Raw genomic sequence first — 27,360 nt, forward strand, 5'->3', positions numbered from 1 at the left:
AGATACTAGAAGAACAACATGGAATCAAGAAGGAAGAAAAAAAGTAACAGTATACGCGAGGGTTAGCAGGCCAGCGAAAAACATCCGCGCAAACACATACACAAAGAAACAAACACCTACGCATACAAGTCATGTCAAAGGTGAACCAGAAAAGGAGGAGAGAGAGGGATCCGATCGATACGAGAGAAAGAAAAGAAACTTTAGGGAGACCGTCTAAATGGTTGGAGAGGCAAGGAAAGGAAGATTTTTTCGTTGCTTTCAGCAGCGATTGGAGAGAATGACGCATTGAGCTTTGTGACTCTCTCGAGAGTCATGTGCAAGGGAGCGAGCGAGAGAGGAAGATGTCGAGAGATCACGGAACCGCTTGACCTTCAATCACATCTTCGAGTCCTCCCTCGTTCGGACCCGGAACGCTCGCGCTCGGTTGTGCGACCAAGCTTGAACCTGTTCCGGTTCCGATCCCGTCGATGCTGAAACTTGAATCAACGGTCGCTTCGGATCCTCTTCTCGAACCCATTTTCGAACCTCCGGCAGAAGAAGCAGCATCGGTGAGATCGACGTCGGTTTCAACCGCCGAATTTCGATGATCTTGTGCTCGAGCCGGATTTGTCACTCCTCGCAGTCCGTGTACACCTGATGCAAAACACCGACTTTCGTCAGCCCAACTCGTTCGCTCATGCGCAAAGAGCTCGAAAATCTGGGAATTCGAAAGACTGACCTAGTCCTGGGATTTCGAGTCCTTTCAGATCTTCGTGATGTACCAAGAACCGCAACATGTCGCTCAAACTGAGGATTCCGACCAAACTACCCTTTTTGCGTGCCGGTCGACCATCAACTCCCGCAGGGACGTCTGCCGGTTCGACTATCACGAATCGATGGCATCGTCGTTCGCGCACGTATGTGAGGACGGAAGAGAGTGTATCGGCGGGAGTGCAAGTCATGACTCCAGTGAAATCGGGGGAACGCTGGTTGATCGCGTCCTCGATGGTCGAATCGAGCACTTGGTACGCGTTTTGTCGTACGAGATCCTGTTACACGTTACCTATGGTGAGCACTCCTAGATTGAAAGTGAGTAGTGAAAGAGAACTCACGACAATGTCGACCGTCTCATACATGTTGAGCACGATCCCGTCCTCATCGACGATCGGTACGGCACTGATCCCTCGCTCAGAGAAGATGTGCACGACATCAAACACGCTCGTCTTCATCGTCGCAGTCGAAAGCGGGAAGAATCGATCCGAAACGCCCATTCCAGGGGGAGCTTCTGGATGTTGATCGTAGACGCCTTGTGCTGCTGCTGGGGTGAATTCGGGTTGGCGAGCGGTAGTAGGTGTATCGGCCCCAGAGGACTCTGACCGTGATTGCTGCTCGTTTGCAGATGAATCATCTCTGACGGATGACTGTCGAGACAGCGGAGTCGAGGTGGAAGGAGAAGGGCCGGAATCGGAACGTGCCAAGACAGTCTCTGGAGCGGCAGTGTCCGAGGTAGGAGAGAGCGGCGACATGGGTTCTGGCGACTGAGTCGGGCTCGGATGCGGAGGTGGTTCGTACCATGCCGCGTAGGTACCAATACCCAGCGATCCAATCGATTGATCCAATCTTGCACAATCGTGTGCACACTGAGACCACACAAATCGTGTCAAACCATGATCCAAGATAGCGCGCATGATGGCAGTAGGAGAACGCACGTTGATCGCGATGAACTTGAGCACCCGATACTGGGTCAACACGCTCACGATGGTTTCTTTGCCGGTCTGGTCATCCTTGTCGACCAAGGGCAATCGCCTCGCGTGGGTCCGCACGAGTGCGGCGCATGCATCTGACAAGGGTTGATCCGGATGAACTGATATTGTGGGAGGCGGGGGCACATCGATCGCCTGTTCGATTTCTGTTGACACGACGGCGAACGAGTCAATTCCGAGAACGGAAAGAAGAAATTCCTGCGCGAGACTGACTCCGCAGGCTGCCTAGCTGGAACGCCTCGACTTCAGCGACGACGTTGTCGTATTCGTTTGCGGTCAGGTAGTAGTATTGGATCAGGTGCACGACATCGGCTAGGGTGAACATGCCGGCGAAGCGTTGCGTGGTCGAGTCGTACAAGGGAGCAGACACGACGCCTGAACCGAGTGCGGTCGAATTGGAAGCGAGTCAGCGATCCACCTCATGCACAGAGAGAGAGAGGGGTGAGACTCGCCATTTGTGACCAGCGCCTGCAGACTCTTGGTGATGGCAAGTTTGTTGTCCAATACGATCAATCTGGGCCCAGCGAAGGGGAATCAGCACGTTTGCCGTTGCGGACGGGGAATATCAGAAACGAGGGAGCCGAACCTGAAACTCTCGGGCAAGATGTCGTAACAGCTCTTGCTGCCGAGGAACGAGCGGATGCCATCGAGGGCCCTTGTAGTTCGGTCTGACAAGCCACTCGCAGGCGCTCTCCGTTTGGAAGAGAGACGCAAGGCGTGGGGGTTAAATGACGACGGGGTGCGATTCGCGAGCGAAGTCGATACCGACACCGACGTCGATGGAGATGGGTCTGCCGTGCCTGGCTGCGATGCGAGCGGAGTCGGTGGATGCGAGTGAGCAGGCGAGTTGTACGCCGACGGGATGTCCATGATATGGATCGGTCAATCCGATGAAACGCCCTCCCCGCTTTGTGAATCAGGCCAATGGGCACTCAGGCAGAGTACAAGGTTCGAGCGAGTTGGGGCGAGGGTAGCGAGAATGTGGGGCGAGGCAGGCGAGGCCGAATGCGGAACGAGCGAAGATCCCACTTGGCGTCTCGGACGGCAGACGAGAGCGCACCGTTCGCTTCATTTTCAATTCAACACGCACAGTTCCGTCATGGTTGCACATCTTTGGACAGTAATGCAAACAACAAGGACAACATGACCAGGATGGGTATCTCCTTCGCGGAAACCCGCGCGCGAGATTGCCGTGGCCTATTCCTCCCGACTGGTCGATGCGACCGCATCTCCATTTCGATACGCAGAGTGACTCGAATGATCTCGATCTCCCGCTTTGCCCGCAACTGCAGCCCACACCGAGTTTGCAAACCGACTGCCATACCCTCCTCCCCCAGCAGCAGCAGAACCGCCTGACCCTGTACGATTCCGAGTTCGGTTCACGGGTTTGGACCCATCGATGCCTCCTTTCGCCGTCACTTCGCGAGTCGCCACCAAAGGTTTCTCGATCGTATTTCCCCCAGTCGATCGTTTCGTCGCAGTCAAAGTCGAGGTCGAAGCTTTCGAATCTCTCGAGGAGGAGCGTTGTGATTTTGTACGAGCTGTCGTTGCGACACAGGCAGCCGACGAAGACGTTGGCGGTGGAGACGAGGGTCGGGATGTGGGCAAGATGCGGATGGTCGAGGATGAAGCCATCGATGAAGACCTTGATCGGGTACAGCTCGTCTCGTCCTCTTCCTCGACTCCATGTTCCTCTCGCGGCGGTAGCGACTCAATCGAGCTTTCCGGAATCGTGCTTGGCTCTGACTGACTTGCTCCGGTACCTCGTTGTCCTTCCTCTTGTTGTGCTTCTTCTTCTCGATCGACCAAGTCGTATTCCTCGATTGGAACTTGTCCGAAAGGACTTGCAGGTCTCAAAGAAGCTCGAGTGTATTCTTCCGTCCATTCTCCAAACGAGAGACTCAATACGAGCGTTTTGAGGTTGGGTAGCGTGTTGCGCAAATCGAGCACCGTCAAACCCCGACTGTACATCAGCTAACACCACAGAGGGAAACCACGGATTGCTCGTATTAGCTTGTATCATACCCTCGTCGAGAGCGAGCAGTAAATTCTTCGAGCTAGGCTCACTTGTTCAATGTTCTTGTTGAGCAAAAAAACGCCATAGTCGAACCGGTACTGATCGACTCCTTTGCCGTACAAAGGGAACGCTCGAGGCCCTCTCATCATGCTGATCTCGTCCTTGACCACACTCCTGCTTCCACGCCAGATGATCGGGTAACACAGAGGTACGCGCAGGTACGCTGCCAACAGCAGCGTCAAGTGTGCGGCGTACCCGAGCGCCGACGACAACACCTCGTCCGAGCAGGACGCAGGGTACGTCGAGTTTGGTAGCGCGAGCGAGTGGATCGAGAACAAGAGTGGCGAAGGTGAAGGATTCGACAGGGTCGGCAAGACGGGTTCGATAGGATACAGGTGAGACAGGAGAGTGACGACGTGCTGCGTGCGTGTTGAGATTTGTGCTTGCAAAGACGAATTTGTACGACTGCGAACTCGGACGATATCGAAAAAGTTAGAATACGTAGGACGTCGATACGGGGGAAAACAAGGCTCACCTGTGCTCGCTCAGCTCGCTTTCAAGGTGGAGCAAAGCTTGTCGATTCTGCTGGTCCATTGCTCGGACCTTGCGCAATCGTTCCTTCCTCGCTTCGAGAGCTCCTCGTTTCGTCTCGAGTAGTCGCTCAAGGTCTTTGGCTTCTTCCCGAACTGCCTCTCCCACGGCTTCAAGATCTCCAACTCGATCACGTCTGTCGTCTCTCTCCCTGATTCCCGCCTCGACCCCTCCTTCCGTCACGAGAGGTACGAGCCGTTCCTGGACCTGAATCCTCTCTCGTCTCAGCTTGTCGAGTTCCTGCTCACCGTTCCACAATCGTTCAACGACGTCGAGTGGCGCCAGCTCGACCATCCTCGTTTCCCTTCTACTCCTCTCGACGAATTCAACTTTTTTGCGTCTCTCCTCTTGAAGCCTGACCCTCTCTTTCCTGCTGCTGCGAGATCCTGTTGTGACTGGTCCATGACTCCCACGACTCGTCGGTCTTTGTATCCGTCGGCGGTGCGTTCTGCCCCAGGAGGACGAAGAGGAGAACGTGGTTCCGCTTCTCGATCGACTACCGGGATCTGAACACGTGTCACTACTTTCCGATCCAAACGTAGTTGCGATCGGTCCTTCCGAATCATATCCTTCGAGCGTCGTCGTCGCTTCATCATCTGATGAAGAGCAACTGCAACACATGTTGCCTTCGTCGTCCGACCAGCTCGCGCGTCCGTACCCGAGGTACGAGTTTGAGGACCTGAATCGATCTCGTGGATGAGGACGAGGACGAGGACCGGGAGCGAAGGTCGATCGGAACAAGAGGTCGAATGGAGCCGTAAAGTATTCGATCTCGGTTGCGGGCGTGCTCGCAGAAGTACTCGCAGCACTCGAAGAGGAAGAGAACGAGAACGGAGACGAAGGGACCGAGAACGCAAACAGGATCGTGTTTGGAGGAAGGTCCGGGAAAATTTCGGGCTTGAAGAGAGAAACCCGAGGGCAAGAGAGTACCTCGGAATCAGTCTCACATGTTGGAGTCTCGAGAGGAATTGAGTTCACTTACGTTGCGACCGAGACTGACGAGTGACGACAAGTCGACTTGCCATTCAGTGACCAATTTGAACCCTCTCCCTTCATCTTGTGCGATGCCGGCACTCTTTTCTTTCCCTTTGCCTTTCGCCGCTTGACTCTTCTTCTCGACTTCGCGTTCGCGTTCAGTCTGTCTCGACCTCGCAAACACTTTGACCCGGATCGTACCCTCTCTCCAACCCTCCCACGATCCAATGACAGAATCGTCGAGAAACTGTACACGTGTGGTTTCATCGTCGAGCGGCGAAGAAGACGTGGGAATCAACATGTCTGACGGGTCAATGGTAAAAGTCGGATTGACCTGTTCGAATGCCGGGCGAGAAACGTAAACGGGTCGAGTCGAAGTTGGTTCCGGAATTCGCTCCGAGACATTCTTCGTCGTGACAAAAGTCGTAGACACAGTGCGTCTCCGGCGGAGGTTCCTGCGAGCGACCGATTTGATCGAGCTCGAAGAATCACTGCGCTTGATCCCCGGAGTGGTGGAACCGCCGAGTGCCGAAGAAGAACTGATCGTGTTGCCTCTAGATCGACTCGAAGGAGGCGGAGGCGCGTTGACTTCGCTGGGTGGGGCAGGAGTAGAGACGATTTCGATCGAGATGAAACTGTCAAGTAAGCGTCGTCGGAGCGCTTCTGCACGTCGCTTGGTTTCCCTCTGGGCAAACAGTGCTGACGTGGGAGATCTTTGGGAGCGATGCGAAAGTTCGGCTGCAGACGACGGTGACGGCGCAGGAGGTAATCGGGGTGCCTGTCGAATGGTCGACGTGGTCGAACCGATCGTGCCATTCGAATGAGTCGACGCTCGCGAAGTCGAGCGAGCTCGCCACGAAGTAGAACTCGTCCCCGCCAAAATCGTCGAAGAGGCGAGTTCTTGTGCTGGAGTCGGCAGAGGGAACGGGAAGCCATCTTGCGCTTCTCCCTCTTCCGAAATTTGCTGTGCAGGCGAGAGCAAATGTCCGACCGAGTCTGACCGTCGGATACGAGTCAAGCTCGACGAAGGAGCTCGCGAACGTGGTGAGGTCGGTGATGAGGGCGGCTGCTCGTGTCGAAGCTCTTCGTTGCTGTGCCCAGGGGCGTTACTCGTCGCGCGTGGTCGCCTCCTCGCGTTGCACTCAATCGGCTCTTTGCCGTTACCAGTCAGAGAGACAATCGTCTCGGTACCATTAGGCTCGAATGGATCGAACTGCGCGCAAGATGGAGTGTCGGCAAGACTTGGAAGGGATGTTGGGCGAGCGAAGAGCGAGTCGAGAGCGGGATCGAGGGTCAGGTTGCGGATCATCACTGTGTGCAAGTGCCGCAGTCGTCGCTGTGCTCGGGCGTTGTCCGGATGCGAGAGAAGCATGCGAAGTGTGGGGGAGCATGAGCGAACGAAAATACAGCCGCAACTCGGTTAGCTACGGGACGAACAGAGGATCGGGATGAGAGATATGGTAATGACTAACCTGGTCATGCTCGAGTGGATCTTCGAGTGGAGATGCACGGGTCGGCACGAGCCATGCACTCGTCGCGGAGTCGGACCGGGTCAGGCGTGGAGCCATTCGCACCCTCCGCTGATGGACCCTTGCCTCGAGCTGCTGGTCCTGAGCAGCTGCTAGACGGGCACTTCGAGTCTAGGTCGATGCCTTGGCCGAGAGGGAGAAGCGAGGATTAATTGCATCAACATGACGCTGCGGCTTCGTCTCATCTGTTCGCCTCGGGTACCGGGTCCGTCTACGCGACTCTGATCTAGCTTCGAGCTTTGTTTCGAAAGGACTGCATGCACATGGCGACCAAACCGTCGTCAACTGTACGCAACGTGCGCGACTCGCTCGAGCTATCGTACAAGGTGCGTACCCGCACCTGCTTTCCCCCAAACATAGATCGAGCCAACATGGAACTGACCAGTGCTTTCTCAGTCTACTCGCCTCGAGTTGTCGCGCATCCTCGCGTTCAAAGCTCATCTGCAGCAACACGGCGCGACTCAGTATGGCCGCGTACCACGCTCGATGATACACTCGCTCACGCACGAGATGGACAAGTTTGATCAGGTCTGCCGCGATCTAGAGCTCCGAGTCGTGCGTCCGCGTTGTGCTCTCAGATTCTGCCGCAATCTCTTCGGAAACTCATCGTTTGTTCTCGAGCTCGCCCTGAACAGACCCGTGCAATCGCCACTCTCGAGCGAGATGCTCGTAAAGCCTCACAGCCGCCTACCCTCGAAACATCGCAACCGCCACAAGCTTCGTCTGAATCGCAACCCGTCAGCTTTGCCGTCGAACCGATCCCTTCAGCGTTGCCTCAGCCGTCTTCTGGAAATACCGGAGTCACCGAGACCGAGACCATCACGCTCGACGAAGACGACGATGCAGTGCCGGCCAAAGATTCGAATCCAGGGCAACCGATTGAGCTCGACTTGACCCTGTCTCCGACACCACCTCCGAATGCCACCTCGGCGCTAGCCCTCGCGAGCGTTCCCGCATCGGAGACGACGGCTGTATCGGCAGCGGCGCCGTCCGCACCCGCACCCGCGACGGACGATCTCAACGCCTTGTTGAACTCGCTCAACATGCCCGCATTCGATCCCACCTCGTTCCTCGAATCCTCCACTTCAACTACCGCTCCTGCCTCCGAGGGTACAAGTGGCAACATCGGAGGAGACCAATCGACCGCCGATGCGATCGCCGCTCTCCTTGCAACGGGTTCCGACAACACTCAATCTGCAGGAGGGATTGCCAACTTTGACCTCAGCGGAATCGATTTTTCTGCACTCAACGCACTCGCACCTGTGCCATCGGCATCTACGAACTTGTCAACTGGTACCGCGGGAAGTACGAGCTCGTCTACGGCTCCGACTGCGACTGCGATCGCGCCCGGATCGACTGCGGGGCAAGGACAAGCGAACATGACTGGTTTTGATTTCAGTGGAATCGAAGGACTCGAAGGGATCGATTTCTCAACGTTGGCGGGAACTGGTGCAACGGGAGCGTCGAACGGGTTTGATTTCGCGACGACGGCTGGCGTTCAAGACGGGATGGTCATGAGTGAACAGAACCTAGAAGATTTATTGAAAAGTCTCGGAGGATGAATCTGAAACGCCAGAAGCACGTTATAAGCCGTGACTTGTTCTACTTCATTGTGTCACACAAGTATTACCTCTTCGAGCTTCGACAGAAAATGTGCTTTCCCCCCACTTACCAAGTGGGGGTTGACCCGGCACTCCGTTCCCCGTTGCTCTTCTCTCGATCTCTTCTGAACGTCAACAGGTTGACCTGTCAAACCTCGACTACTCGCTTGCAAGTTGTGTTACACCTCGATTGCTCTATTCGACCAACTGGCAGCCGTGCCGAGACCAGCAAACGTCGAGCCTTGCTCAAACCTCGGATCACATTGTGCTGAATCGGGCATACCTCTGGCCTCTGCGACTACCTACCAACATGGGTGTAATTTCGAACAGTCTCAAATCCGAACGAGCCAGCAATGATGCCGTGAGTTCCCTCTCGACGCTTGCACTGCTCCTCCTTACCCCCGAACCAAATCTTTGGTCTGCTTCCGAGTGCAGACTCAAGATGAATCGATCACGAATTCGTGTGATGACCTCAGCCTGGACTGGTCCTTGACTGTCGAGCCAGCTTTGTCGCGAACCGCGCTCGCACCGGGAGACAATATCACCCTTGGACTCGCGCTCGCGCCCACACCCGATGTACACCTCGACGGAGTCGAAGTGAGGATCGTCGGGTACAGCGAGTTGACATCTGTAAGCAACGTGAATCTCCGATCGCGAAGACAGCCCTAGTCCCTCGTTGACGTGTGAGTAGGAATCGACTTTGAGGCATGAATTCGTCTCTGCTCGTCACACCTTGAGCGGTTCGCTTCTCGAAAGGCTGGTCCAGTCTCATGAACCGACCGAGATCGAACTCAAGTTGCCACTAGAACACACGTGCATGTGTGCGTTCGAGAAAGGATTTGGACTCGCTACCCGCCTTCCGATACCGCCCAGTTACGACTCGAACTTCAAACGGATCGTGTATCAGCTCGAGATTGTGGCAAAGGTGATTCGCAACAAGGACAAGAAGGGCAAAGGGAAATGGAGCTCGTTCCGACACAAAGCCGTGACTGAGAGGTAAGGTTTTCCGCATTCTTTACTCCGTATTGGTACTCAACCAACATGCTTTCTCTTCTGGGTAGGTTCCACATCCCGTTCAGGGTTGAGACTAGACCGGTCTTTGATCCTCGGATACCTCACCCGCCGCCGCTTGCTTTTCCAGAGCATTTCAAGACCCAGCCCATTTCAGAAGAGTTCCTCGAAGGGCGACAACGGGTCACCCGTGTCGCTCTCCCCTCTTCCGAAGAAATCGGATTGACCACTTCGTTCAAAGATGTCGAGGTACATTCAGATTCGTCTCTCAATTCCGAACCAGAGAACATCGACGCTGAGACATGCTCGATGATCACGGCTATTCACAGCTCAAGCTAGAAATTACGAGTCGTCGAATGTGGCAGAATCGGATTGTTCCGAGTTTCAGATATACTCTCGTTGCTCCTCTGGGTCGACATTCACCTGATTTACTACCTCTCGTCTCTACGAACGTCATGCTCGCTTCCTGCTATGTTCACTTTGTCCTCGAGAAAAGTGTTTCAACGATCTCGGATCCTACCACTCGATCCATCCGATGCTTTCGAAAGAATATCCCGCTCGTGCACCTGGACCCGACGCACGTGAACCCGATTGGGATCGAAAACAGGCACGCGACTAGTCTCGGCACCTTCGATGGGTGCCCCGAAGTCGTAGTCGAGGACGGATACGTTCTTGACGAAGAGCGGCAAGTCGAACTCAGGTTCGCCCGAGAACTACAAGCCGTGTTGCCGAAGGAAATACCAGGCGAGGAGTATGAGGAGGAACGTTTCATCTCGATCAGGACATGTCAACTCGAAATTCGGTGCGCACTCACTTTCGTCTCGGCAATCATCTCTCTGTCAGCAGTATAACGAGTCTCCTGATTTTCCATCGAGATGACTAGATACGATCTAACTGCAACGTTCCAATTCGGTACAGATGCCGATTCCTGCGTAACGCTCAAATCGACAAACTTGCCACTCGATTTAGAAGCTCACGAAATCAGCACGATATGTGGAACCGAATTGACGGTACCAGGCAAAATCGGAGCTCCTGTGACTGGAGGAGCCGGAGCTTCAACAGCGAGGCATACCCAGGATGATTTGCCAGCCTACGAACCGCCCGCCACAGGCACCTCGAGTGAGGACGTATCCGTTCGACCTGAGAAGCAAGAATCGAATGCGGTGTCCCTGGTCGGATCATCGTCGCAAAATGATCCGCCTGCATACGAATCAGATGATCGCGGCGTCGGCGATACACATCATTCAGTTCGAGCAGGACAATCTGAAGGGGGCGAGGGACCGCCTTCTTGGGCAGAGGTCGTAATGGATGAGCCACTTGAAGACTGGGTCACTGCGAGTGCTGTGCTTGGAACAGAATAGTTCTTGACACGTCTTACTGGTTTCCCTTCTCTGGTAGAAGGAGGATTTGACAACCATATTACGTCCTTGTCCGGATTGCAGCATGCAGCAACTTCTGGTATCCTTGAGAGGAAGCAACACTGTAGTCGGCTTACTTGTAGCAATCTCAACACGTCTCAACACCAACGACAGGTACTTGCGATTATCACGCGGCCTGACCGAATAGCTCAGTGGACAAACGTCGAGGCTAGTGCAAATTTCCTCTACCTTCTATTTTTCTTGCGAGGATCTGTATTTCCCGACAAAGTCGCGCTTCTTCCGGCGCTGCTAGCATTCGATATCTCTCCTCGGCTCGTAGAGATGACACAAGTCTTAACACGCTTCAGGTGGTGCCACTGAGGAAAGCTTTGACTTGCATTTCTTTCTTGTTCCGCTCCCAAAGGCCCGCGTATTACCTTCACTGTGCCCTTCCCTTGCTACCCTTCGAATTTTCTTATCGCATCGGATGCGGATGCGGGATTAAGAATATCAACCCTTTCGGAGAGACGAAATGAGTCTCGCAATCCTCAGCGACGTCTACAAAATGTTCAAGCAGCCTTTGATGGCAGTACTATCAGTCCACGCGTACTCCAGCGGCTAGCCGAGAGCATCTTGTAATCGCTTGCTCTTCCGGAACGGGTCAACTTTCGAGCATTCGGCTCGCAATCGAATGAATTCGTTGCGCGAGAGTGTCGACCGACATGGTGTTGCCTCCTTTGCCTCGCTGATGGAATGCATTTGATTCAAGAGTACCTGCGGCGCTACTCGGAAACAGCAAAGTGAGCGTTCCTGGAATGAGGATCAAACCGAGCTGAGACAAGTCCAGGGGGGGTTCCCGAGCGTGTGATCTCAAGGTCTCACCGCCTCAACGATCGTTCAACTTTGCGTCGACTCTGCTCTATCGCGGCTTGCTTCGAGTCAACTGCAAGCTTGGTCCAAATGGTTCAGCTCAACAATACCTTCAAGCAACTGGCAATGTGAGTCCAGGTTCTGGTCGACTGCAAGGCGGGAAATCTTTCTGATCTAGATCTCTTCACAGTCGAGACGATTCGGCACCTCGATCCAGATCACTACCAACCGCACGAGCGAAATCATCTACATCTTCTTCACCAACGAACGCAACATCAACCTTAGATCCATCGACGCGTTCGCTCTTGACTGTACTCTCGCACTTGACTTCGACGCTACGTCGTTCGAATCAGTTTACGCCGACATTGCAACATGTCAAATCTCTCTTGTACAACAAGGAGTACCTGCAAGCGTTTGGAACTGTGGGAGAAGAAGGAGAACGATGGCGAGAAGTGTATTTTGCGCGTTGGACCCCCGCGAGAGCGGTCCTGTACGAGCGAGCGTTCAAAGAACTACGAATCGCGAGCTTACTGGGATACAGACAGCCTGAAACCGATATCGTTGATGACGATACGCGGGAAGTTTCGGAACAGCGAAGGAAGAGGGAAGAAAAAGCATCCAAGTCCCTCTCGACAGCGACCACAATACAGTCGGAAACAAGTCAGGTCAACGACGTGATTATGGTTGGAGCAGGGGCAGGGGCAGAACTCGTCGCGTTAGGATGCATTCTGGGCAACAGCACCCGTTCGGAACTGGCACCAACACGGCCCAAGATTCGGATTCAAGCGATCGATCAAGGCAGTTGGGGAACGTTGGTACACAAGATGGACCAAGGGATGCAAACAGAATGGCCGACATTGACTCGAGACACTCTGCAAGTCGATTTCGTCGAAGGCGACCTCCTCTCGGCATACTCTACCACCGAACCTTCCTCTACCACCTCGAGTCCTTCCGCTCCACCTCCTCTCAAACTCGATCTGTCTTCTCCTCGACTCAAACTCGTCACGATTTGTTTCACGATTACCGAACTCTTGTTGCAGTCTCGAGTTTCGACACTTCGGTTCCTCTCGACTTTGACTGCTTCAGCACCTCGAGGTCTTCACCTCTTGATCATCGAATCTGCTTCGCTCGCACTCATCCCAATCGGTACGAGTGGTCGAACGTACCCGCTAGGTCAACTCCTCGATCACGCGTTGACAGGAGGTGGAGATGGAGGCAAATGGGAAATCGTCGAGAGCGAGGAAGCGAAATGGTTCCGAATGCCACCAGGTGCTGAAGAAGTGTACAACCAAGAAGTCGAGGACAGTGGCAAAGGGATCAAGGTCAAACTGGAGAACTCGAGGGTCGTGTTGAGATACTATCGTAAATTGTAAACCCCTCGCTTGTGATCGGTCGCAAGTAGCTGCGGTACTTGGGAGAGAGACGTGATTGTCTTTTGTGGAGCAGTAGGTCAAGTAGTACGAAAATTACGGACAGTGAGAGAGACATGAGGACGATTGATACAAGAAATGAGCAAGAGATAGTGAACAATCGCAGAGGAAGATCGGGGTCCGGCCACGGGTTCAAGAATGGAAAGAGAGGTCATCAAGAGTAGTGAATCGAGGTCGTGTAGACAATAGTTTTCACTCGTTGAACGAAGTGTAACTGTTTCCTCTCTTGCCGGTCGCGCCAGGCCTGGCCGACTCTCCATTGCTCGTATTCGTCGACGTGCTTGACGACACGCTTGAGATTGACAATTCAGACTGTCTTCGTAGCGACAGTGGCGACATTGAAGCACGATCCGAAGCCGCTTTGAATTCGGCATTCGCGAATGCAATCTTGTCTGAATGCAGCCGCGCGACCCTATTTGTCAGTTCCTGAAGCGCACGGATGCGCGGCTTGAGGTAATAGAGATGGAAAACTGACATTTGACCAGTTCATCCTCCAACTCTTCCCGCTCCAACCTCGCCTTGACGACTTGTTTGACCAGTTCGCAATGCTCCAAGTTGATCTGACTCAAGCTCGCCTCGAGTTGTCTTACCTGCAGACTGAGTTGCAGATTGGTTTTCCGTAGGGCGTCAAGTTCGGCAGTGTGAGCGGTTTGAGCAGCGAGCAAGGTCGACCATTCTTCTCCGAACTGGTCCTACACCGATACCATCAAGTTGCATGAGCGATGTGAACCATGACATGGTCGGCATGTCCCGGAAAAAAGACCCTGGATTTGACGTACGAGCATCATCGGAGTGATTCGAACCTGGAGTGCTTCTCGAACGAAATCTCGCACTCGATACAGTGCATTTGGATTCTGTTCCTTCTCCTCCTTCGTAGGCTATCAGACAAGCATCGATCCGCAATCAGTCGGATTCAGATAAGTAGAAGAGATGCGGGTCCTTACAGCGTAAACCTCGAACAATCCATTCTTGAGGAATTCGATCAGATCTTCAAATTCGAGTTTGAGGAGAACATCTTCGTTCCTCTTGATCAGAGCGATCGCAAATCGAAAGATGGCTTCGACACCTTCTGCGAACACGAGATCGAACACTGAGAACACGAGTTCCAGTGGGAATCGATATCTGCGGCGAATTCGAATTTTGTGAGCGTCTCGACCGAGCAGACAGAAAAGGAAAGCTCAAGCGTACCCAAAGAGTGTTAGGAACCATTGCGAGGCGTACATGCTACTTTTGACGCCTTGTCGCAGCATGTGTAGGAACACGCCGGGAAGGAGCTCCTCGACTAATCGATCAAATTGAAACAGCCGCAGTTGGAGACCAGGCATGTTGGGTGTGTAGTGAGACCGCAGATCATACGACTTCATCAGGCGCACGAGTACGCAGAAAGTTTCTTCATCTGGCATCTGGTTTTCAAAAGACTCGTGAGCGAGAAGTCCTGTTGATCGAATCCCAGCTAGACGATTGCTCACGTTGAGCAGTAGAGGGCCGACAATAAACTGGAGTCCTTGCGTGTATCCGACTTCCTCGTCGTACATCGAGTACGCTTTCACGACATTGAACCTGTGAACGTGGGTCAGTACTCCTGCGCTCGTCGGAGGAGAGGGGCAAGGCAGCGCACAAATTCTCCTGACCGACTCCTGCTTCGTCGCTGAAGTATTCATGTTTCGGGAACGTTCTCGACAAGTCCCTCGAGATGGACTTCTCGTGTGGTGAGGTTTGCGCCAAGAGTTCCTGGTACACCATTTCGAGCGTCGGATCTTTCGCAGCGCTGTACCGAGCAGAATTTCGATCGAGTTAGTGACGACCTTTTCTGTCTGCTAATTTCCAGAGGACTTACGCCATGAGTTGCCAGGTCATCCCCCGTAGACTCTGGGGAATACCCCTCTGAATCGCTTTACTTAGCTCCCGAGCTGGTTAAACCATCGGTACCAGTCAGCATATTGGGGAGCGAATATCTACAAACGGGTAAGAAGGGAAAAATTTCTCACGTTGACTTCGTGCAACTTCCTCGTAATCACTCATGACGCGCCCCCAAAAGTCCCAATCGACGACTTCTCCTTCGTCGCTCCCGTCGGGACTGTTGGCAGCAGCTTGTTCGGATTCTTCCCGCACTCTTGCAAATGCTGCTGTGATCGCTTCCGATTTGAACGTGCCGTTCGTCGGAGAATTCGCAATCGAGTCTTCAGCTTCAGAGTTGTGGTTGTCGTCCGAGTGCGTGCGGTGGTCGTAGCTGAGTGTGGTTGACACACGGGATCTTGGCTCGTGCTCGTCAGCGGCAGTCAGGTTGACGTCGACGAGCCCCATCGGAGATTTGCCATTCATGATGTGACCAGAGGGAGCAGTGACCGGCGAAGGAGGAAGACCCATGCTGTTCCTCCACACTTGTTGGGTCAAGCTTGGACTGATCGGAATGCCCCCAGGCGAGGCGACGGATGCGGTGGACTTTTTCTTTGGGGACGGCGTGAGGGGCGTTGCGGCGTATGTAGGAGTGTCTGGTTCGGAAGAGAGCGAGAACGGTCGTTTCGGTTTCTCGTACGACGAGGTCGAAGGTGGATGTAATGGGGACAAGATGTCAGACGATTCGCCGCGCGCGATGTTGAACGCAGGTGCGGTTGCTGGTTGTGATTCGGACGAAGTGGGGGACCTCGAGCGGGTAGGCGTCGAAGGCCCCTCATGATCTCGGTCGTCGTCCTCTACTGGGATCGAACCGGAGGCGGCATTCGAGTCGTGCGAGTGATCAGTAGTCGCCGTGACGGGATGAGGCTCCACCTCCACCTGGTCGAGCGCTTCGCCGTCCTCTCCTGTCGTCGCTGCTGTGCTAGTGGCGTCTGCGTCTGCATCTGCGTCTGCATCCTCGAACGAATCCTCGCCTTCCGTCTCGGTTTCTGTGCCCGGGTCGTCCTGGTCGTGCGTTGCGGACAGAGTGGGCGAAGAAGGCGGAGACGTGAGGCGATCGTCCTCGCGCACGCTGTTCTTGCTGGGCGAGCTCGTGTTCGGAGTGGTCGTGCCCGATTTGGTGCCACCGGTCTTGCGTCTGCCCATCTCGATCGGTGACAGAGGTAGCCGGTCGAATTGGCTCACGAAATTACAGCCGTCTTAATTGAAAGCAACCTTTTCTTCCTTTTTGTAGAGGGCGCCTGGCACGACAGGAACAAATGACGGTGATTTGATGAAGCAGGAGCTCGCGTCTTGACGATTTTCAGAAACAACAGAAAATGATGGAACCGGCGCGAAGTTCAGGTGCTGCTTCTCTCGGCCGCATCGACTCGCCTCTTTCCCCGCCAGCATCGCACTCGATCGCCCTGAATCAACAAAAATCCGAGGCAGGCTCCAGACGAGAAGCGAAGCATGAACCACGCCCAGACGTTTTCGCCGTCCTTCTTCGGAATCGGTTCTCCTGCCGGCTCCTCACCTCCGACCTCCTGGGCCTCGCTACCGCGCCCGCGACTCAAGCGAGCCCACTCATCATCTGCGCCGCCTGCGCCCCCAGCCAACAGCCCTCAAGAGCCTCTCTCGCCTGCGCTCGCAAGTGCAACGCTCTCCCCACAACCGCCTTTCGGAACGACGTCAAACTCGAATCTCTCGCACGAGCTCCTCGTGAGCAATCAAGCACGCATTCACAACAATGCTCTCGAGATTATCCCCGAGGTCCCCCAAGCCGAAGTTCCCCTCGTCACCTCGCGTGCACCGACTCGCGCACCCTCGGAACCGCCTCACGCGCCCATGACCACAGCGGATGAATCGGATCGACCCCGCAAGTCGAAACGGAGACGAGTTGCGCCAGATCACGAAGCGTTCGGACGCCTGTCACTCAACTATGCGCCAATTCCGTCAAACTCGAGGTCTCACCCATTCTTCGTGCCGGCTTCGTCCACTTCGCCTCCAGATCGCGGAGTTGCATCTCCCCTGACATCCCCGACGTTCCCGTCTTTCCCGTGCCCCACCGTGCCGCCCACTTCCCCAGATTTCCTCCCCTCGCACCCACCACACCTAACGTCGATGTCGCTGTCGAGTCCGATCTCGCCTCCATCGTTCTCCCCGCTCTCTTCATTCCCGACAGTTCCCTCTGGCCTACCTACCTCAGGAGCTACAGTCGAACCTCCTGTTCCTGTTTCGGAGAGCAGCGCCGAGATCGAAATGTCTCGAGGACCTTCCTCGTGGGACCTCGATCCACACCGGATCTACGTCGCGTCATTGTCGGCTTCATCTTCCGATACCGAGGAAGAAGATCTCTCCGAGTTTGCGGCGGCACGAAGGAGACAAGAGGAACAAGCGGCCGAAACTTTCAGGATCAATTCGGTCGCGACTCAGAACCATTTGTTGCCTCCAAACTTGTTACCTCCCGACGCGATCAAATCGACTAGAGGACATGGAGCGTTGATCTTGTACGCGCCTCCACCGACATTGGGAGGAGGACCGAAGAAAGGGGAGAACCGAGTTGAGCGATTGAGAAGGGAGGAACTCGAGCGACTCAAGGAGGAAGAGTTTCGAGACTTTAGGAGAGAGAGTGAGCGAGTTGAACGAGAGGAACCAGGAGAAGTTTTGGCAGGTTCGAACGACGAGATGCAGATGGAGTTTTGAGTTTACAGAAGCGCCAAAGGAGTGCCTGAGGAAAAGAAAAGCAATGTAACAACAAGCCCTCGAAGGCCAATTTTTGTCTCTATGATGATCAACGAGAGTGCGAAAGATTAGAGACACGAGGTCAGTGCGCGAAGCACCACTGTAGCTAATCGAAAATTCGACTATCGCTCACATCGGACGGGACGGGCGACGCTTGTTGTTTGACTGGGACTGTTCCGTTCAAGTCCGGCGGACGAGGGCGTGCGGGAAAAGTTCGAGAGAGAGAGTTTGTCGTTATCGTGCGGCTCGGCCGGTGTTTGCGCGGGCAGGCAATCACTGACACATCGTTTGGTCTGCTCGTGGCATTCCTAACTTGCCCTTCTCTACCCGCCTTGTCAAACAGTGCACACTCTCGAGCTCTGCTTCTCTGATCTTGTGAGTGGTGTCTCCTACTGTAGCTCGCTCCTCTCGAACAACGTGGAAGACTGAATCCGTTTCCCCACTCGGCTTGATCCCTCGCCTCTCTTTCGCCACACCAGCCTTCAACAGCACCGTCAACCAGTCTACCATGAGTGTCAACTACGTGTCTCACCCTCTCGTCGCCACCAAACTCTCGGAACTGCGAGACCAGCGAACTCCTTCGAGTCGATTCCGAGGGTTGGTCAAAGAGATCTCGACCTTGTTGGCGATTGAAGCGAGCAGGGACTTGCAGTTGAAAGACGTACCCAACGTAAGAGCCCGTTTCCCTCCTCGGTTGGAGGGAAGTACGATTCCGGAAGAGGCGCTCTTCTTGGCTGGCTCCCCCCCCCCCTTCTGTCATCTTATTGGGGTTTCACGCGCTGACCGATGATTGCTGTTTGAACTGCTAGCTCCAATCGCCCGTTGCACCTTACACCGGTCAAGAACTTGCTCACCGAATTGGAGTTTCGCCCATTCTTCGAGCTGGAATCGGAATGACCGAAGGTGAGTAACGCCTCTCTTTATCGATCAGCACAATCCCTGTACAGGCAAGCACAGTAGCAAGAAAAGGAGGCTGACTGACCATGCATTTTGGTTCTTTTGATAGCTCTCTTGGACCTTTTCCCGGCGGCTTCGGTTCATTATCTCGGTCTCTACCGCGAACGAGTGAGTCTTCAACCTGTAGAATACTACCGTAAGTCTCGTGTCCCCCTTCGACTTTTTTTTGTCGTCCGACATTGGCGGTTTTGTTGTTTGCTGACCACTTGCCCTCAAAACTGCGGTACTTTTTATCATACCTTTCAGAAAAATTGCCTGCCACTCCGAATGTCGACACGTTGTACCTACTCGATCCGCTGATCGCAACGGGAGGTACTGCGATCGCTGCCATCTCTATGCTCGTTCGTCGCTCTCACTTCCCTCACGCATCTCGATCCAACGAGCTGACTTATATACCTTTTCTTTCTTCTCTTTTCTTTTCAATCAGCTCGATTGGGGTCTCGATATCAAGAATATCAAACTCTTGTCAATCCTCGGATCGAAACCTGGATTGTCCAAAATCGCGGACGCGTATCCTGAACTCGAAATTTACGTGGGAGGGATCGACGAAGTGTTGAGTGAACAAGGGCTTGTCGTACCAGGTCTTGGAGATTCAGGAGATCGACTCTTTGCGACTCTGGTGTAAGATCTCTCTCGTGGTGGAATTCTGAATATCCAGCAGGTAGTTTTACTTGCGCACGTAATCAAAGTTGTACTTGTCGTCACTGTAGTGGTTTGCTGCGAAATGGTCAAAATTTCGAGAGAAGGGGTAAAAAAATAAAGAGCAGAGTTGCGGCTAGAACAGGGTAACGAGATGCGAAATACAGCAGAAGTAAAATAAGAACAAAAAACGGGATCCGGAAGTCGCTTCACATGGTAGTCCAACCACCGTGATCAGTTGTCGCTTCGAGTTTCCTCGCAACGAGGGTGGCGACCCCTTGGTTCAACCACACTTTTCTCACTTCGTCGTATCGACCTTGGTGGAGGTACTGAGGGAACATTGAACGTGATCGACTGTTTTCTCGGAAGTCGGGAATAAACAGGATCGTCAGCCATCTCGACAAGCGTGAATTTCGGCTTTAGAGAAGTAGAGAACCCAAAGGTGGGTTCACGCGGGAGATTGTACTCACGTTCTACCGTTGTCCACTTCTCCATGCGAGTCGAGATACGGAGGCTGAGTGAACGCTCCTTTGTCCGTATGCAGGTACAAGATGACGTTGCGCTTGACGAGGAAGAAGATGCCGACCGATCCTCCGCAGCTGTCAACGATCCCGACCGAAAGAGAGAAAGAGGCCCAAAGGTTCAGCTCGATTTCTCCTTATCCAGATCAAGTCAAGGCAATGAGATCGGAGAACTCACGTCCACATGTGTTCGTTGCATTCTCCATGCTGCGCCTCTTCCTCGCCGGCCATACAGCAGAAGCTCTGGCAACACACGAGTTGGCCACAGAGCAAGCAAATCGCGGGGTTCTCGGGAGATTGTTGACAGCGCCGACATTTGCGATTGAGAGCGGAAGCGACCAGAGTGTCGAGGTGCTGAGGGAGTCCCAGAAGTTCATAGATCACTGGGTGTTCGATACCCTTGAACCAAGCATTGACCATCTGACCCTCGTCTTTGGCGATGTATCCACAGACTGTGCATGCATCGGCACACGTCGACAAGTGCGCTCGTAGGATTTCGTTCATACTGTTGGCGCTCGCGGGTTCCTCGTCCAGGACGCTCGCAATGCTTGGGATATCGAGAATGGTCATGAGTCTTTCGAGCTCGAAAGTACTGGCATCCGTCGATGTTCGTGTTGGCTCTCCGAAAACTACCCGCTGCAGGATCGCGCACCGACGAAGGAAAGGGAGCATCTGGCTATGCAGGTGCTTGCCGAAGGTGAGGTCGAACGAACTTGATTTAGATTCCACGAGATTCTGTATCCCGGGGCAGATCTGACGAATCTTGGCGAGCGAGAGGTAGAGTGTCGCTTCGTTCGAGGTCGGATCGCCCTGCCAGTCGACAATGGAGGGAGTTGCGCGGAAGCTTTTGACAAGCCTGAAGAGAGACTGTAGGAGATGCGTGTAGAAGGTGACTACGACCACCTGACGGAACATGGACGGAACGCACGCTGCGGTTTCGGCGACGAGGGCAAGTGTGCTAATTTGATTCACGGGCACCTGCTCGAATGCACTTCCGCTCGAGAAAAGCCCGCCTAGCCGTTGTCGAATCGAGGTGGCTACAACGAGAGAAGCTTCCTCGAGAGACGGCAGCAAGGCCTGGCTAAGGTGTTGCATTGTCGAGAACAAACTTTGCAGGAGTCGAAGATTCGCGTCGCCGACCTTCCACGCTGGGTCCGATGTGCCACGAGACGCAACCTCCATGACCGACACTGTGTAGCCAATGACGTCTTGTGATAGCGTGGTGATGCACCCACTCGAGGCGGCAGTCTCGCTTCGGAGTGCTGTCGTCACTTGCAATAGTCGAGCGATCATCAGTCCTTCCCGGTCGCCGTACCGTTCTGCGCGGACAGCGGGGAGGGCGAGCGAGATCTTGAACGGTTCGAAGTAGCATGCGTGGTCGACCTCGTTGATCAGGCTGAGTTGGCTGACGCGCTGAAGAGTCTCTTGCGGGATAACGGTAGCCTCTTCCAGCGTCGGAGAGACCGATGGTTGGGCCCAAGACGCGAACGGCGGAGGTCTAAACGCAGGCTCGAAAGGTTGGAATGCAGGACTGTCGGATCCGGCGGGCAGAAGAACGTTGCCCAACGACTTGCACAGAGGGCAGACGAACTCTCTTCGCTCGATTGTCTCGGGATGACAGCGAGTCGGCTGTTGTCGGTGCCTTGTGGCGATCGAGGCGCAGTATGTATCGAAGCAGGCGAGATGCATGAGATGTCCGCAGGACGAAACATGGAAGCCAGATCGGGTCCTCTGCGGGAAGCCGCGCGCGATGCCATCACCAGATTCATCGAATGAATGGACAGGCGTCTTCTCCGACGCGATACCGAAAGGTCGAATCGGGGACGCGTCTTGATCGAGGCTCGGAGGGGTGTTGACGATTTCGTGTTGAAAGGGCAGGGCGTCGTCGTCCGCGAACGGAGTCAAGCGTAAATGGCGGCTTGCCTGCACGAGTGCAAGGATTCCGAATGCCTGCGATCCTTCTAGCGCGTCCTGACACACGATGCAGCTTCCAAAGTCGATCCTCGGCTTGGGGACGGGCCCTGCGTCGCCCATATGTGTCTCGCCATCCTCGAGTTGATCATCCTCGGAATAGTACTCGTCGTCGTCTTCATCGTCGTCGTCTTCGACTGACTCGAGGAACGCTGATTGAGCTTGAGCGAATTGCTTCATGATCGCTTCTTGCCTGGCCTTGGCCGCCAATCTCTTCTCGTCGTTCTTCCTCTTGAGCTCTTCTTCCTGACTCAGCAAAGAAGTTTTCCTTCGCCATTTTGTCACTTGGTCGCCAAGGATCGTCTGCAATTGATCGAGTAGCCATGTCGCTTTGTGATGAACTGCTTTCATCCGTTCGTCCTCCTCAATCTTGACCAGCAGCCTGACGAGAGTCGACTCGTCTTCCGCGATTGCGGCAGCGGGAACATACTCGTCCGCTTCGCGGTCCTCGTTGATCTCATCCCGGGCAGAACTATGTTCGCTCGTTGCCTGGAGCGTGGCAAATTCGACAAAGATGGCGTGACTGACGGGGTTTGTGAAAGCGAGCATGGCGAGGTGCAGCGCTTGGTCGACGACGATCTCCGAGAACAGTTCGCCTCGCTTGCGGCCATGCTTGAGGGAGCAGTAAATGAGCTGATGTAGCACTGGGGAAGCAAGCGCTCGGGCGAGCTCCACGAACGAGCCCTTCTCGATTTCGAGCGGAGTCGGGACGATAACGGCTTCTGTCGACGGTCGATGTTTCTTCATGTGATCGCGGACGATCTTCTCGACCTCTTCGCGCTGGTTCCTCGTGTACCTTGCAAAGTACGGATCAACCTTGTCATAGAACTCGTCGCGGAGCGTGTAAACACCTTGATCCGTGGTGCCTGTCGGAGGTTTGAAGTGCGCGATCTGAGCCAAACTTGAGTCCATCGAATTGTCGTCGGCAAATCTGTCTGATATCCTCCTGTGGATGTCCGAGTAGACGCAGGGACCGAGAGCGAGATGATGTACTAGTTCGCGTTGGAGGGCCTCGTGGTCGGACAGAGGTTTCATGAAGGTGGGATCCGAGACGAGCGCAATCAAGACGGACAGAAGTTCTTCCGTCATGGACATAGCTTGGACCGGTTCATATGTACCAAGCTCGTCTTGACCGTCAATCAACCAACTCTTGAGATCGAACCTGTCGAGAATCGCGGCAAACACGTGCGAAGGATCGAGGATCACGAGACCATTCTGGAGGAAGAAGAGGTCTTGATCGTAGGTGTTCTCCCGAAGCGAGTACTCTTTGTAATGTAATTGCTGCGCGCGGATCCCGAAGCCGTTGCGTACCCACAGACCTGCTCGAATCTGCGCGACGAGGGCGACGACTGATATGCAAGAGGCAAAGTCAAGTCAGGCCTTGAACACGGTACGCGAGATGACGCGACAGAAATGTTTACCTCGCAAGGGCTGCTCCATGATGGGCAAGAAAATATACCCTTCGTCAAGACTCTCCTGCGAAGCGATCAAGTCCCTGAGACCTCCAGGTGCTCCTAACTGTGCGAGGACATCTCTGTCCAGCAGCTCGACATTCTTTGCCATCTCGGCCCAGAGCCAAATGAGAGGGTGATGGAAACTGTTCTTCGCGTCGGCGACATGGAAATCGATTGACGGGTAACTTTTGCGTGCTTCATCGATTCCCAGCTCAATCTCGTGTCGTGTACACTGGCGCATTGGCGGCTGTACGTGGAGCCAGCTGATCAGATATTGCAATCCGATCGCCAATTCTTTGCTGTTCGCCTGAGTTCTGTAAGCCTCGCCGAAACTCCTGCACAACTTGCCGAGTTGAATCGTGACGTTGAATGCCGACACCCAGCTGTCACTTTCGTATTCGACGTGATGGCCGACTGCACGTGTGAGGGGGTTCATCCCTTCGAACAGAGTGAGGAATGGCACAAGTTTGGCGAGGTACTTGTGATCGTTGACGATCACCCGCTGGACATGTTGGGACGAGAGCAGATGGTTCAGGTCCGAGAAGAGTTGGAAGTACCGTTTCTGCTTGAAGCTCGAGCCTGCTTCCGGATCGATCGCGGTCACCGACGTGTCCGGCGGTAGGATCAAACGACGCGATTTCAATCGCGCCGCGGTCGAGGGAGAGGTAGTTGGTAGGGGTGGAGCACGAGGCGGGTCGGTCTGTTCCGTGAAGAATGCATAGAGGATGTCGATCATCGTGAAGAAAAAGTTGTGCGGTGCCTGCACGAGAGTCGCACAGATCGAAGGGACGGTAAAGATTTGAACAGACAGGAAGATGAGCGAATTTTCAGGCTCGCGGTCCGTGAGGAGGTACGAGTTGCACAGATCAGGGTAGACTGAAGCGTATTGAATGCCTGCGAGAGCAGCTGTGAGCTATTGGTGTTAGGCAACTCAGAGGACTGCGAAAACGTACTCAGCTGATGCTTGATCTCGCCGCTCACACTCATGATCCCGACACTGATTTCCTGAATCGCTTTCCGCACTTCCTTCCAGAGCCTTTCCTCGACTTTTGCCAGACGCATGAACCGACCGTCTTCGAGCCAGGCTTCGGCAACGATCTCGGCAAACGCGTTCTCCTCGCCTGCGAGTCTCACTTTCGAGAGGTCCTTCAACCATTGGATGATCTCTCCAGCGAGGCATTCGTCAAACACCCGTTGAGCATCCCGCACGTCGATGCCCAAGTCGATACTTGCGATCGTCTTGCTAGCTCGAAGCGCCTCTTGCGAATTGGGCGTGATCAGGATCACGTCGCGGCCAACCGTGTCGACACGCTGGGCCACCGCGGCAGACGCTGCGCGGGAGCAGCCGATTGCGCGCGAGACGATCTCGATGACCTGGGGGAATGAATGCTTCTCGTCGTTCCAGAGGACGACTGCGAATGGGCCCGAGGAGAAGAGGGGTCGAGGGACTCTTGCTTCAGCTGTCCATGGGGTCGCGGACGGCGGCACAGATGCTGCTTGAAGTCGAGGGGCGGAGACGGACCAAGAGACCTGATCTAGTGTATCGTCATCTGAAGAATGTTGCGGGTTCGATGGTTGTTGTGACGGTGGCGGTCGGGCGAAATCTGCAACCGATTCGGGGGCGATGACATCCCTCGGACTCGATTCGAACTGCTGGACAGCCCACTCGAGACAAGCTCGAACGAGCTCACGCACGTCCCGTTTGGCCTGTTCCTTGAGCTCGTCGAGGCGTCTGCTCTCTTCCGTCTCGCGCGCTTTCCCCTTGTCCTCCTTCGCGTTTGGGTCGAGAGCTCGATGGATCTTGCACTCGCGCTGTTTTCCCTCCTTCCATGCTTCATCGTCCCCACAGTCGCAGCACCCTGCTCCTACGCCCGAATGCACGCTGACCGTAACGTCGTGTCGTTGATTTCGATGCTCGGGCGAGGCATGAAAGCACGACGAGCACAGGACGCACGTCGAGTCCAATCCGCATGTCCTGCAGCGGTACACCGACTCTCCCGCTCGAAACACGTGTCCGCAGGGTTTGCCCCGACTCGAACTGTGCTGGTCTGCGGTCGTGAAGGAGGAAGGCGCCGACTGGTACTGCGAAAGAGAGAAGCTCGGATGGATCACGGCTTTGTACGCCTCGTCGGCTAGTTCAAATAGGACATGGTAGGGTCTCTGGTTGTCGAGAGCGTACGCGTTGAGCGTTGCATTGACACTCCTGATGTTGCTAGCCGTCCGCAAGGAGTAATGGGACGGAGGGCCGAAGTTTGACATGTGGCGTAGCAGTGCAGAAGAGTCGCGTCTTGAAGCTCCTTGAATGGCGTCCCGCACGGCTGACGGCATTTGGCGGGCGTCCATCTCGAGGCTGGGAGGAGTAAACGAGTCGAAGCGATCTTTGTTGCAGCGTGATCTGACACGATTCGAACTGTTCCGAGATCAAGTTCACGAGTTCTGACTTGGGCTGGACTGATGGGTTGGAAATGCTTCGAGATGAAGGATGATAGGGGAGATGACGACTTGTCATGATCATCTCAGGCTTCGACTGCTCACTGACACAATGTTGCGACGAATCTTTGGTACCCACTCGTCGACTCGCACTGCAACTGCACCTTATTCTGCCTCGAACCCCCCAACTTATGTCTACAAGATTGTCCCCACCGCGAAATCGAACCCGAGGTGAGAACCGGACCCTCCTCTCTGTCAGATCCACTGCTGTGCTCCACTGACCTGTCTCGACCACAGGTACCTGTTCCCGATCCCTATCCCAGCTAGTCACGAATTTGTCCTGAGTGAACTTGATGCGAAAGTGAGCCTAGCACCGCCTCGCAGATCTCACAGTCTCTCCAAAATTGTTTCCGATCCGTCAGCTGACTGTAATCACGTTCAGGATGGCTTCATTCACATGTCGACTGCGCCCCAAATCCACGGGGTCCTGTCACGTTTCTTTGCCAAGGAGGAATCCGTCATGTTGCTCAAGATTGACTTTGCTCGGTTGTCCGGGTTCAAAGTTGTCAAATGGGAAGGTGGCAGTGAGGAGGATGGACGCTACCCTCACCTCTACCGAACGCTCGAGGGCGAGTATGTCGAGAGTGTGGAGGAACTCGAGAAGGGCGAAGACGGTGAGAAAGCTTGGCACGATGCTCTTGAGAAGCTCGAGCAGAAGGGCTGGTTGGTATGAGCGTGATTCGTGTCTCGCAATGTCTGATCTCGCTTGAGGGAGGACGAAACCAAGCGAAAGGGATCGAGCGCGTGTGCCTTTTCCCCTACAAGCACTCGCTGCAAACTGCTATCGATATCCTGCGACCCAGATTCTGTTCGTATATCAACCTGATCCGTCACGATGCGGACTGGGACACGTTCTATGGCCGATATGCCGCGGAATGTATAGTGGCGATCCGCAACGCCACTTCGAGTGACGACATCTACGGCAATACGGTTAGGTTTGCGACGCAAGTCAGGTTCAGGTGTCGTCATAAACGTTATAAGCTGTATAAAAATATACAATCACGACCGACAGAATCGATTTGTTAAAAAGATAAGACTTCGAGGTATTCCAGCTCCAGGTCGGTTCGCCACAAGAAAGGCAGCTGCTTCGCATAAGAAACAGTACATGAACTACAGTATCTGAAAAGGCTTGTGAGCGGAGAAAATCGCCGATGACCATGCTCAAGGTCGCTTTCGGTGCAGGAAGGTGGGTTGCAACACATTGGCAACACATCCCGAACGAGTTGTGCCAGAAGGATCACAAGATATCCAGGGTTGACTACCAATCCGAGTCGAGAAGTCCATGGTGCGTTACATTTCCGGGCAACACTGTAGAAACGTTAACAACGGTCGGGACAGGTTGCAGCCCTAAGGAGATTCCGTCGGCCTTTGCGGCCCTGGTAAAGATTCATTGAATTCGACTTGCTCGATCGACAATGAAACAGCAACCAAGACGAGGCAAGACGAGGGAAAGGCGAACGACAATTCCTCAACACCTCCACGACTTTTGGTCACCGATCCTATTATTCGGCCGAATTCACCTCAGTCGTTACGCTGGTGTGGTTAACGGCAAAACGCAACGACGAAAGGCGATCGTCGTCACGA

At 54.3% G+C, this 27,360-nt stretch overlaps 10 protein-coding genes across 10 annotated transcripts; 6 read left to right on the top strand and 4 right to left on the bottom strand.

Moving 5' to 3' along the window:
- Positions 1-352: 352 nt before the first annotated feature.
- On the bottom strand, positions 353-2,612 carry SNF4 (AMP-activated serine/threonine-protein kinase regulatory subunit SNF4; the record flags this gene model as incomplete). The annotated part of the gene is made up of 7 exons (XM_076680354.1): positions 353-633; positions 719-1,028; positions 1,092-1,619; positions 1,689-1,888; positions 1,956-2,117; positions 2,195-2,256; positions 2,329-2,612. 7 exons carry the CDS (start codon positions 2,610-2,612, stop codon positions 353-355), a joined length of 1,827 nt encoding a protein of 608 aa, XP_076532533.1.
- A 327-nt stretch (positions 2,613-2,939) lies between these two features.
- Positions 2,940-6,893, bottom strand: JCM15063_006338 (uncharacterized protein; the record flags this gene model as incomplete). The annotated part of the gene is made up of 5 exons (XM_076680355.1): positions 2,940-3,716; positions 3,810-4,224; positions 4,295-5,247; positions 5,333-6,661; positions 6,798-6,893. 5 exons carry the CDS (start codon positions 6,891-6,893, stop codon positions 2,940-2,942), a joined length of 3,570 nt encoding a protein of 1,189 aa, XP_076532534.1.
- A 224-nt stretch (positions 6,894-7,117) lies between these two features.
- On the top strand, positions 7,118-8,416 carry JCM15063_006339 (uncharacterized protein; the record flags this gene model as incomplete). The annotated part of the gene is made up of 3 exons (XM_076680356.1): positions 7,118-7,180; positions 7,251-7,409; positions 7,490-8,416. The coding sequence occupies 3 exons, from the start codon at positions 7,118-7,120 to the stop codon at positions 8,414-8,416; spliced, it is 1,149 nt and encodes a 382-aa protein (XP_076532535.1).
- Positions 8,417-8,765: 349 nt separating this feature from the next.
- Positions 8,766-10,827, top strand: JCM15063_006340 (uncharacterized protein; the record flags this gene model as incomplete). The annotated part of the gene is made up of 6 exons (XM_076680357.1): positions 8,766-8,816; positions 8,891-9,085; positions 9,147-9,451; positions 9,517-9,715; positions 9,796-10,268; positions 10,350-10,827. The coding sequence occupies 6 exons, from the start codon at positions 8,766-8,768 to the stop codon at positions 10,825-10,827; spliced, it is 1,701 nt and encodes a 566-aa protein (XP_076532536.1).
- A 957-nt stretch (positions 10,828-11,784) lies between these two features.
- BMT6 (25S rRNA (uracil2843-N3)-methyltransferase) lies at positions 11,785-13,067 on the top strand (the record flags this gene model as incomplete). Its single annotated transcript, XM_076680358.1, has 2 exons — positions 11,785-11,822; positions 11,885-13,067. The coding sequence occupies 2 exons, from the start codon at positions 11,785-11,787 to the stop codon at positions 13,065-13,067; spliced, it is 1,221 nt and encodes a 406-aa protein (XP_076532537.1).
- A 249-nt stretch (positions 13,068-13,316) lies between these two features.
- On the bottom strand, positions 13,317-16,166 carry JCM15063_006342 (uncharacterized protein; the record flags this gene model as incomplete). Its single annotated transcript, XM_076680359.1, has 9 exons — positions 13,317-13,516; positions 13,600-13,816; positions 13,904-14,002; positions 14,069-14,246; positions 14,313-14,527; positions 14,594-14,684; positions 14,743-14,892; positions 14,962-15,034; positions 15,113-16,166. The coding sequence occupies 9 exons, from the start codon at positions 16,164-16,166 to the stop codon at positions 13,317-13,319; spliced, it is 2,277 nt and encodes a 758-aa protein (XP_076532538.1).
- A 306-nt stretch (positions 16,167-16,472) lies between these two features.
- On the top strand, positions 16,473-17,705 carry JCM15063_006343 (uncharacterized protein; the record flags this gene model as incomplete). The annotated part of the gene is made up of 1 exon (XM_076680360.1): positions 16,473-17,705. One exon carries the CDS (start codon positions 16,473-16,475, stop codon positions 17,703-17,705), a length of 1,233 nt encoding a protein of 410 aa, XP_076532539.1.
- Positions 17,706-18,252: 547 nt separating this feature from the next.
- On the top strand, positions 18,253-19,326 carry JCM15063_006344 (uracil phosphoribosyltransferase; the record flags this gene model as incomplete). Its single annotated transcript, XM_076680361.1, has 5 exons — positions 18,253-18,414; positions 18,554-18,647; positions 18,751-18,837; positions 18,948-19,042; positions 19,129-19,326. The coding sequence occupies 5 exons, from the start codon at positions 18,253-18,255 to the stop codon at positions 19,324-19,326; spliced, it is 636 nt and encodes a 211-aa protein (XP_076532540.1).
- Positions 19,327-19,549: 223 nt separating this feature from the next.
- Positions 19,550-25,629, bottom strand: JCM15063_006345 (uncharacterized protein; the record flags this gene model as incomplete). Its single annotated transcript, XM_076680362.1, has 5 exons — positions 19,550-19,694; positions 19,811-19,939; positions 20,040-23,181; positions 23,254-24,180; positions 24,240-25,629. The coding sequence occupies 5 exons, from the start codon at positions 25,627-25,629 to the stop codon at positions 19,550-19,552; spliced, it is 5,733 nt and encodes a 1,910-aa protein (XP_076532541.1).
- A 199-nt stretch (positions 25,630-25,828) lies between these two features.
- Positions 25,829-26,449, top strand: JCM15063_006346 (uncharacterized protein; the record flags this gene model as incomplete). Its single annotated transcript, XM_076680363.1, has 3 exons — positions 25,829-25,947; positions 26,014-26,077; positions 26,159-26,449. The coding sequence occupies 3 exons, from the start codon at positions 25,829-25,831 to the stop codon at positions 26,447-26,449; spliced, it is 474 nt and encodes a 157-aa protein (XP_076532542.1).
- Between the last annotated feature and the right edge of the window lie 911 nt (positions 26,450-27,360).

The sequence above is a fragment of the Sporobolomyces koalae genome, assembly GCF_050403365.1.
Source record: "Sporobolomyces koalae JCM15063 DNA, S_koalae_JCM15063T_v1_ctg36, whole genome shotgun sequence".
In the NCBI taxonomy this organism is placed as follows: Eukaryota; Fungi; Basidiomycota; class Microbotryomycetes; order Sporidiobolales; family Sporidiobolaceae; genus Sporobolomyces; species Sporobolomyces koalae.